This window comes from Petromyzon marinus, chromosome 60, assembly GCF_048934315.1.
Source record: "Petromyzon marinus isolate PM22_M1 ecotype Great Lakes invasive population chromosome 60, UKy_Petmar_22M1.pri1.0, whole genome shotgun sequence".
NCBI lineage: Eukaryota > Metazoa > Chordata > Hyperoartia > Petromyzontiformes > Petromyzontidae > Petromyzon > Petromyzon marinus.
In genome coordinates this window covers 6204490-6215051 of record NC_133726.1, presented here as the reverse complement: position 1 = coordinate 6215051, position 10562 = coordinate 6204490, and the positions used below count along the sequence as shown (strand labels likewise).

At 50.8% G+C, this 10562-nt stretch overlaps 1 protein-coding gene across 5 annotated transcripts; it reads left to right on the top strand.

Moving 5' to 3' along the window:
- The first annotated feature begins 70 nt into the window (after positions 1-70).
- LOC116955495 (uncharacterized) lies at positions 71-10526 on the top strand. 5 transcript variants are annotated; one of them, XM_076053312.1, is made up of 7 exons: positions 71-758; positions 1973-2055; positions 4169-4531; positions 6746-6874; positions 8163-8216; positions 9021-9136; positions 10264-10526. In XM_076053312.1, the coding sequence occupies exons 2-7, from the start codon at positions 2016-2018 to the stop codon at positions 10348-10350; spliced, it is 789 nt and encodes a 262-aa protein (XP_075909427.1). In that variant the 5' UTR covers positions 71-758; positions 1973-2015; the 3' UTR covers positions 10351-10526. The 5 variants fall into 5 exon arrangements, with proteins under 5 accessions (XP_075909427.1, XP_032832512.2, XP_032832511.2 ...); XM_032976621.2 differs by lacking the exon at positions 1973-2055 and having other exon boundaries at positions 6746-6796; XM_032976620.2 differs by lacking the exon at positions 1973-2055.
- The last annotated feature ends 36 nt before the right edge of the window (positions 10527-10562 follow it).

The following is a 10562-nucleotide window of genomic DNA, read 5'->3' as shown; positions in this document are numbered from 1 at the left end:
GTTACGAACATCGAAAATGTGCACGGTTGCTGAGCACAGGAGCACAATGGGCCAAATCCCCAGGCGACAAACGTCACTTATCGAAGTTGTAATAGGTAAGCGTTAACGCCTCTCTCGAATTGAGAATCGATGACAATGGGAGACTGTTTCCAAAGTGGAGGCAGTGCGAGGGAAAAAGCAAAGGGAGGAAGCTCGTACGACCTGGAGCGCGGTGATTGGAGTGAGTGAGTGATTCTAAGTGGGTGAGTGATATCGTTGCTGTGACCCACAGTATGATGTGATCGGGCACGGCATGATTATTGAACAGTATGGATGAGGGTAGAGGAATCGATGAGTAACGGTCAATTAAATTAACCATGGTAGTAGCGATGGGACTGATTAGGAGACGACGATGCTGTAGCGCGGTGTATTTTGTTTTTGACCTGTGAATTGAAGAGGAACTTGATGCTGAATTTGAGGATGTGACCGGTGGAATTGAATCAGCTGAGATGGCATGGTGTTGTCACCCGCTTCTAGTTATTGCACACATGTTGGTGGTTTTGGGCAGGGAAACGGAAACCTACAAAAAGCCAATTCTCACTCAATTGGCACTCGTCTGTGGAACTTACTTCACTTGTACGTAACCAATCGTGCCGATCGGAGGTGCTGGGATTTGAATCGGTACTTTGCGGGAGCCACAAGTGGCTGCATCTGTCCTGTCGATATGTTTGCATGCGGCCTCACGGTCGTACTGTGGGTGGCAACTTTTCTCCACCCAGGTATGGATGACAATTTACTTGAGTTGCCTTTTTTAACCTTTTCGAGTTTGCGGGACGCTGCCGAGGTGCCATGTTCAGCGTCACTGGATTTGCAATGCAGAGGTCGCCGGTTTCAATTCGATCTCTGGGGCGCGGCAGTTTTGAATTAAGCTAAATGAGTGTTACCGAAGCGAATGAAAGTTGAACGTTTTTATGTTTTAATCCACATCCCCAACCGCCTCTGTTGGGGTTAAAATTGTGGGTACTGCCACCTTTTCCAAGACGTCTGGCCAGTGTGGAAGAGTAGGCCAAATATGCTCGAGGGGTTCTCTCTGAATAGGCCCCTTCCACCGGCAGTGGCATGAATAGGCAATTGCAGGGCTGCGCTTTGCTTTTTTTTTACTTTCCTAATTCAATACAGCTTGGCCTCAATATAATCTTAGTGGGTCAGTGTGAGTCTGTGTGAATCTGTGGGTTTTGGTGTGATTCCATGGGTCGCCGCGTGATTATCTGGCTCTCTGTGCGAGTCCGTGGGTCTCTATGTGAACGTGTGTATACATTTATAAGCCTTTGGGTCACCGTGTGAGTCTGTGGGTCTTTACAGAGCAGACTTCCCGCGTTTCACGGGGTTTGGATGGGGGGGGTGGGTAACCGCTGTGATGTGTTGCTATACAGCAGTGGTTCTTAACCTGGGGGGTAGCGAGACGTGGCCAGATTTTGTTAGTAGGTAAATCATCGAAAACACTATCTATCAACATTCTACAACAAAAACTTGTTTAACGATTGAGTACCAATGGCGTGCAAAGGCTGCATGCAGAAAAGGTTAAGAACAACTCCAAGACGGAAATGAACTACTGTAGCATTGGATTGTTTTTCCCAGAATTGGCTGTGATTTTTCCCCGTGGTTTCAGTGAGGCGTGTTTTAACTTTTATTTTGCCTTTGGTGGGGGGGGGGGCCGTGGTTGCAGTTGTGAATACAATTGCAATGTATAATTCAGTATATCATACTTTAATCGTTTGGGGGGGGGGGAGCTATTCGAATAACTTAACCAGCGTTTAACAATATGCCCAATGTAAATAACGCGTGGCTTTGTCAAGAGAATGGATATACCGGGGTGGGTGGGCACTGCCCTACCCTACCCTGCATTTGGATAAGAAATTTGATTTTTGGCAGGGCACTCGTAAATGTTCACGGGTGGCAAGTGACCCGCTGCACCGGATCTATTTTCTTTCAGAATGAGAATATTTATGTATACTGCAGGAGGAATCCGATGAGCTATGAAGCTCTTTTTCACAGATGTCCAGTTAGGAGAACAGGGTAAGAACGTGACAACAACCGTAACATAGCCACTTCCGTGCCCTCTAATTTCTCACATTAACATCATGCTAATCCCTCACATTAACATAGCCACTTTCGTGCCCTCTAATTTCTCACATTAACATCATGCTAATCCCTCACATTAACATAGCCACTTTCGTGCCCTCTAATTTCTCACATTAACATCATGCTAATCCCTCACATTAACATAGCCACTTCCATGCCCTCGTATAGAAGGCCGCTCTCCTAGCTTACTTTTACATGCTAATTTGTCACATTAACATAGCCACTTCCGTGCCTTCGTATAGGAGGCCGCTCTCCTATCTTACAGTTACATGCTAATTTCTAACATTAACATCACTAGCCCCGCCCACTTCTCTATAACCCTTGAGCTACACCCATTTCAAACCTTTTAAAACAGTCTGCCTCAGCAGCAAACCATGCTTTCCCACCTGATGATGGACGCTTGTGTTGCGCCCGAAACGTCGTGATTTATTTTATTTCATACCTACGCAAGGGCGGAGCCAGGATTTTGACTTTGGGGCGGCTGACTTCAATATTCTGAGATATCTCAGTGTTTATGTTTTCCAATGGGCGCCAGGAATCCATACTCTTTGGTTCTTTCGGTAAAGTCACGTAAGTATAAAATAAAATAAAGCACGACGTTTCTGGCGCAATGTCGTTATTTATTTTATTTTATACCTACATGACTTTACCGAAAAAACCAAAGAGTATGAATCCCTATCACGTTTTAACAAACTAGACTATTGTATGTAGGGTGTGTAGGCATATTTCGAGTCAGTCGGTACATACAATAGAGTCCGTAGTAGTAAGGGTGTGTAGGCGTATATAGAGTCAGTAGATACATATGTGTAGTGACCATCGCTGGATGTCAACAGGCTGTGGGTGCAGTACCGGGCCTAGAGGGGCCCGGTGTGCGCTGAATGATAGCGCTGGATGGCACCACGCATTACGTGCAGTGCCGACCCTACAGGACAGGGTGTGTGTGGGTGCCGACCGAAGGATGAGGTTGTGTGAGGCCATGCCACTCTGGTAAGACCCGGGAAGACACGTGACCGGTTAAGATGACAGAGGGGCCCCAAGACGGGGCTAGGGGGGGGGGGGGGTCACGTGATTAGGACCCAGATCCTTCCCGAGGATTCTGGAAGGTGGACGTGGCCAAGCGCGGAGCCGGCCACACCACAGAGAATCTAAGCCGGGTCCCCAGAGGGACCGGGGTTGTTGTTGTTGGTGTTCATCCTGGAAGAAACCTTCGTCTACATTCTCCGTTCAACGAGTCTCCAACACGTGGACCCGGGCCGGAGTCGTTGGTCCCGGTCCGTAGTAGCAGTTACGTTGTAAATAGTGTAGTGACTAGTCTAGTAACTAGTGTAGTTAGGCTGGTGGTCACCACCATAGGTTATTATTCTGTTAAGGGGAAGTTACCCCGTGCATTGGAACTGAATAAGTAGTAGATACTACTGACTCTATTGTATGTGTAGTGTTCTTCAAGGAGGCACACACTTGACTTGGAGGCAACACGTTTATTCCAACACCCAAACTGGGTAACTAAATAAACGTACTAAATAAACACATAGGTGATAGCCACTTTGAGTATTAACTAAGCCACAACGGGGCAACGACATAACCGGGTCAGTCAGTAACATTCTGACTGACCCACGATGCCGAGTGAAGACTGAAAATCGGAGAGACGTCCGGTCACGTGCCCCCTCGGGGTCACCCAGACTGTCACGTCCTCACTCGACCTCTCTCTGACTGTCACCAGGACTATGCCCCCTAGGGCCTGCTTCCATGGCATATCCACTCTGGTGCCTGAGAGAGGCCCAAGACCCACGGTTCTGGCGCTAACTGCTATAGTGACCCCATTTATGTCATGACAGGTGTGTAGGCATATAGTAGATACATACAATAGAGCCAGTAGTAAATACTACTGCCTATTGTATGTAGGGTGTGGAGCCATATATGCCTACAAGATACTTTTCTTTTTTTGGGACCTTCTGCAAGGCTCTTATAAATGACGGACAAACTAAATGCCGGCCTTTTATAACAGAAGCCTAAATTTCCCCCCCCTCCTCTATCCTGTCCCGCACAGGCGCCTGCGAAGCCACAAACGTCACCGCGGCGGCGGGGACGCGCGCCGTCCTGCCGTGCCGCCGCACGTCGTGGCCCAGCGACTGGAAGATCGAGGAGGCCAAGTGGTTCCACTCGGGGAGCCACGGCGCCCAGCTGGTACTCAACTCCGTGCGGGGCTTGACCAGCGAGGACGGTCGCTCGGCCCTCCGGGGTCAGCTAGACGAGGGCGACGTCTCGCTGCACGTGGAGCGGCTGAGGCTGCGGGACGCGGGTCACTATCGGTGCCAGGCGAAGATGAGCAAGTGGTGGTGGACGCGCCAGCGGCGCGTCTTCGTTTGCAACGTGATGCTCGCCGTCACCCCGGATGAGGGGGAGGCGCTCGGTGGGTCGTTGTTGCCGGGGCGGTGATCTCGAGAGGGCGGAAAATATTCCCGTCGGCGAAAGTGGGGTTGTTGCTGTTGCTTCTCCTCCTCAGATTAGTGTGGAGCGATGATTGCCAGTTGTCCGACAAAACAATTAAGCGTTGTCGAATGTAAAATAGTAGGTTTGGTTTTTAAGAAAATAGCAATCATCGTGCTAGATAGCATCTCAGACGCGTGTTGCTGTCTCGTCACGCTGCATTCATTAAATACATCGTGGAAAGAGGTCTCCCTTTTGAGGTGGTTGAACTCGAAGGGGTCGCCATGCATCTCTAGGCAGGTGTGCATTAACAACGTTCTAGGCAGGTGTGCATTAACAACGCTCTAGGCAGGTGTGCATTAACAACGTTCTAGGCAGGTGTCCATTAACAGCGTTCTAGGCAGGTGCACATTAACAACACTCTAGGCAGGTGTGCATTAACAATGCTCTAGGCAGGTGTGCATTAACAACGCTCTAGGCAGGTGTGCATTAACAAGGCTCTAGGCAGGTGTGCATTAGCAAGGTTCTAGGCAGGTGCGTATTCACAACGTTCTAGGGAGGTGCGTATTAGCAACGTTCTAGGCAGGTGCGCATTAACAAGGTTCTAGGCAGGTGTGCATTAACAACGCTCTAGGCAGGTGTGCATTAACAACGAGCAGAATCAGAATATTTATTTATACTGATGTCCAGTCGGGGCACGGGTAAGAACGTTACAACAACAGTACAAAATCACGATAGTACTTTAAAGTACAAGATCGGTAACAGATCACCCAAAGACATACAATTAAAACTAAACCATCCCCATCCTACCAGGCAAAGCCCACTGAGGTATTAATACATTTTTCAGAAGCGACCTGGCCGCAGACGATGGCTCAACAAAGCGGCCCAGCATTTGGACATTTATAGCAGCAACATAATCTAAATAATCTCAATGCACGTTTCTAAATGTGGAGGGATAAACCGGACGACCCGGAGGAAAAAAACATCCACACGACCACGGGGAGAGAGACACGCAAACTCCAGATATATGACGGGCATTCCAGGCGAGGGAGTCAACACCTCATCACCGCATGTTCATGTCATCGCCAACGCCGAGGGCTAAACCAGAGGCCACGCAAAGTGTGACCTGGCACGTCTCCCCCAATGTCCTGGGAGGGACACATCCCCCCCCCCAATATTCAAATATGCTCAAAATGCCCCCCCCCCCCCCCCCAATATATTGCTATAAAATAGATTTATGTTTATATGATTGTGGTTATGGTTGTTACTTTATTAATCCCTAATCTCTGCCATTAAAGGTTAAAAGAAAAAAACAGAGCAATGTAATACAATACTCTATTAGACATTATTGTACAAAATAAAATAAAAATCCATCCCATGTGTAAATATTTTAGGCAGGAAATTCGCTTTCAAATTTAGAATTTTTTTTCTGGGTTGGGACCCCCAGACCCCCTGGAAGATTTGGTCCCGCCCCCCAATGTTGGCTCCATGGCTACGGTCTTGGGTGACAGTATTAGACAGACCGCTGTGTTTCCCCCCCCCCTCCCAGCCGCTCCTCATCCTCCCCACCAAAGGCCAACAAAGCTGTCGCGAGATGAAACGACGACGAGTTAACAGGCATCGGCGAAGCAAAGTAAACATGCGGCTGAAATTTTTTTTTAATTAACAAAAAAATTCAAGGAGCCACAATGCAATGCGAATAACGCCACTTCGGCGGAGTAGTTTTCTGTGCTTTTAGTTTGTTGTCCTTCGCCCTGGCCGCACCTCCGATTAGCGCGGTTGGCTACGTGCGGTGTTAAAGAAGTTCAGCGTTCGTGCGTGCCGAAACGTGCTTATGAAACCTCAGTTAAGGTCGCCGAATTCGCGACAACCACCGGTGGGTTGGCAAACACCGCCCTCGATTCCGGGCCACGTCTAACATCGATGGCGAACATCTGAGCCCGGTCGGTCCTGGGCCTCCCCTAGGTCGGCTCAGCCTTAAATGGCTCACCCGGTGGGGTGTGTTCACATCTGCACTGAAACCAAATGGGAGTGCTGTCCACATCCAACCCCTAGTAGGCTTCACCTCGCTACCAGCAACTTGCGTCATCCCCCCCCCCCCGCGCAAGCGGTCTCGTGTAGGCCCACGCGGGCCATCTTGGTGTTCATGTCGGTGCTGGATTTTGGCTTTGGGTGTCGTTTGTATTTGTTCTACTAGATCCGGACGCCACCTCGCAGGAGAATCCCGCGACCACGACCCCACGAGGAGGTGGGGTGGACGTTGCGGTGGGGTTGGCTGTCGAGTGTGCAGGCGGTGCGACTGCACTGGGACCCAAGGAGCGGAGAGGTCCCAGTGCAACTGGGTTACAAAAACCACACTCCGCCACGAAATTCCACAGGCTCACACAACACAGACCCACAGACTCACATGTTGACCCACTTATTCACATATTGAGCCATAGACTCACATGGAGACCCACAGACTAACACAAAGACCCACGGACTTACACAGACAGGTAGACTTACACAGACACGTAGACTCACATAGAGACCACAGAATCACACATAGACTCACACGGAGACCCACACACTCACAGAGACTCACACAAAGACCCACAGACTCACATAGAGACCCACAGGTTCACACAGAGACCCACAGACTCACACAGAGACCCATAAACTTACATATTGATGCACAGACCTACGTTGATACCCATAGACTTACATATTGACCCACAGACCTACACAGAGACCCATAGACTTAGACCACTATTTGAGTCTATGAGTCTGACTTGTTGCAAGGACTGAAATCAGAATCAGTAAACATGGAACGTTGGGCGAACGTTGTTCCAACGTCGCACGCTGACTGGGTGGGCCTCCTTTCCGGATGGACCCTGTGGCCCCGCGCACCCTTGGTGCAGTTGCACCGCCTGCGCACGTGATAGCCACGTCACGGACGTGAACAATCAGCGATGCAAGCGCATGTTCTGGGAAGGAGAGATGCAATTCATGGAACTTGTTTTTTGGTTGGGTGCGGGGGTGGAGAGTTAATTTTCGCAAGAGATGTCTGTGGTTGGCGCAAGGAAGCACTGCTCCGTCTGTGGACATCACAGTGTAGTCTGTTTAACCACGTGGCAGGCTTTCGCGACCAATATTTTTCATAACGAAGGCTTTTGGATTAGATCGCGTTAGTTACAAATGTGTCGTAACCCTCCACCACCCCGACACGGCCAATCAGCAAAAAAAAAGTGTCACGTTGACAAAGGACAAATAGTTCACTACTTTAGCCCACCGGTGTGTTGAAGAGTGAATCCACAACATTTACAAAAAAATTTGAGTACGACGTTTCGCTGGTAATTACATCCAGCACCATCGGGCAATTCGCCAGAATGGTGAAGCCCTCTCCACTTGCTCCCGGTCTTAAATAGAGCAGCAGCAGGGTGACGTCATCATCATTTAACTCATTCAGATGCAGTGATTTGAGGCGGAGGAGGGGGGGGGGTATTGTAATTCTATAATCGATTGGTAATCAATTAGTTACTGCTTCAGCCCACCGGGTGTGTTCGAGAGTAAATACACAACGCTTTCATTATGAATTGCGGTAATCTGTTCGTTTTTTTATTTTCTTCTGGCAGTGACGGATGCCACGGCTGAGTTCACCATACGCCTCGCTGCGTCTGGCGACGGCGGTAAGCGCAGTCGCCCCGTTATCCCAGACCCGTCGTCGTCATGGTCATCACTTCCCCAGCGGGGCGACCACGTGCAGACTGGGGTGGGGGGGGGGGAAGAACAAAACACCGCGTGAAATAACATTCATGACCGACAATGTTTGCAAGTGTTAGTGGGGGTGGGGGGGAGAGTGACCCGTATCTTGAACGAGAATCTGTATCAGTCTGTGAGTCTAAGAGCTGTAAGGGGGCAGATCTATGGCTTTCTGTATTAAGTCTGTGTGAGTATAACGGTCTCTGCGTGGGTCTGTGAGTCACCGTGTGAGTCTGTGAGTCACCGTGTGAGCATGTGGGTGTCTGTGTGAGCATGAGTCACCGTGTGAGTCTGTGGGTCTCTGAATCTGTGCATATCTGTATAAGCCTTCGGGTCTCTGTGTGAGTCTGTGGGTCTGTGTGTGTGTGTCCATGGGTCACCGTGTGAGCCTCTGGGTGTCTGTGTGAGTCTGTGGGTCTGTGTGTGTGTCCATGGGTCACCGTGTGAGCCTCTGGGCCTCTGTGTGAGTCTGTGGGTCTGTGTGTGTGGCCATGGGTCACCGTGTGAGCCTCTGGGTCTCTGTGCGAGTCTGTGGGTCTCTAGAGCATATGGTGGTACACTGTTTCGGTCAGAACCTGGAGGTCAAGTGAGCAGCAGCAGTAGCCACTGCGGGATCTGGCGGAGGGTCTAGGTGACTGGCGAGGCACGACGGCGGTGGCATCAACGGCTGTGGCCATGCCGATCGACGGCATCTTCTTGACCTTGAGTTAATTGGCGGTGCTCGTTCTCAGGGCAGCCTGGCAGCTGGTGTGCGCTGGTGCTGCTGGTGCCGGCCGTCATGTTCGTGGGCTCGACGGTGGCGCTCGTCGTCTGGCGCTGCAGAGTGAACCGGAGGAATATGGCGAAGGTGAGCCAGGGTTCGGCTTCGGTGGGCGTACGCCGGACGCGGTACAGGAGACCACGGCTCATGGCAAGCGTCTGTGCTGTGGCCAAACTGAAACTATTAAAAACTATTTTTTTTTGTTTTACCAGGCAAGGGCCAACTGAGCTGCTATACAGCTCTTTTTGCAGAAGCGACCTGGCCATCAAAAAAATGATAGCTCAACGAAGTGGCTCGTCAACGTGGAAATTTACAGCAGCCAAAATACTCTGGAAGGGTGACGTTGATTCTAAATGTGAGGGGCAAAACCGGGGGACCCCGAGAAAAAAACCACGCGACCACGGGGAGAGAGAGAGACACACAAACTCCAAATATACAGCAGGCGTCACGGTCCAGATCGAACCCACGACCTCCTGTAGACCAGGCGAGGTAGTTAACATCTCACCACGTGGAGAGAGAGAGACACGCAAACTCCAAATATACAGCAGCAGCAGGCGTCAGGGTCCAGATCGAACCCACGACCTTCTGTAGACCAGGCGAGGTAGTTAACATCTCACCACGTGGAGAGAGACACGCAAACTCCAAATATACAGCAGCAGCAGCAGGCGTCAGGGTCCAGATCGAACCCACGACCTCCTGTAGACCAGGCGAGGTAGTTAACATCTCACCACGTGGAGAGAGAGAGACACCAAACTCCAAATATACAGCAGGCGTCATGGTCCAGATCGAACCCACGACCTCCTGTATACCGGGCGAGGTAGTTAACATCTCCTAGCCACCGTGGCACCCTCAATCATCCACGCTGGCCAGACATCTTGAAGAAGGTGAGGAGTGCCCACGTCATTATACCTCAGTGAGGCTTACCTGGTGAAATACAAATATATATATAATTTTCGATTCAGCTAAATACAATACGGTACCCTCTTGGAGTCCTAGGGGGGATCTCTCTGAAATGCCCTCCAGCGGAAAACGGCTTCCGCCAGCGGTGGCAAGACCGAGCAATTGCAGGGGGCCGCGCCCTCACCTTTACCATCATCTCATCCCTACCCAAACCCCAGCGAGCGCGCGCACACACAGGGCATTCAAACTCGCGCGGGACGTGGACACGTGCGTCTTCTTTTTTTGTCATTCGTTTGTCTTTTTTTTCTACCCAGGGCGGCAAGGTCGGGCATGCCACCGCGCCAGCAATCGGCGGCCGGGGTCCGTCCGCGATGAGTGACGACCGGGGAATTTACGAGTAAATTGAGTGGGAGAGCAGCAGCCAGGCGGAGGGGAAAGGCGCATGGACGGGGCCCGCATGAGGCCTGAGCCAGCAGTGAGCCAAACCAAGGCCACGTGACCAGGGCCATCCATAGTGGTGGGGTTGCGGGGCCCAGACCAACTCGCACGGTGTGCCCACCCCCCCCGTAATATATCAGACACCGTGACGTCAAAGCACATCCCCCTCCCACCC

What these genes read in the sequence shown, in the direction of transcription:
- LOC116955495 (XM_032976620.2), top strand. Translation starts at nt 494, where the DNA reads ATGGTGTTGTCACCCGCTTCTAGTTATTGCACACATGTTGGTGGTTTT. An exon ending in GGCAACTTTTCTCCACCCAG is followed by an intron (nt 759 to 4,168) that starts GTATGGATGACA and finishes TGTCCCGCACAG; the next exon opens with GCGCCTGCGAAGCCACAAAC. An exon ending in GGGACCCAAGGAGCGGAGAG is followed by an intron (nt 6,875 to 8,162) that starts GTCCCAGTGCAA and finishes TTCTTCTGGCAG; the next exon opens with TGACGGATGCCACGGCTGAG.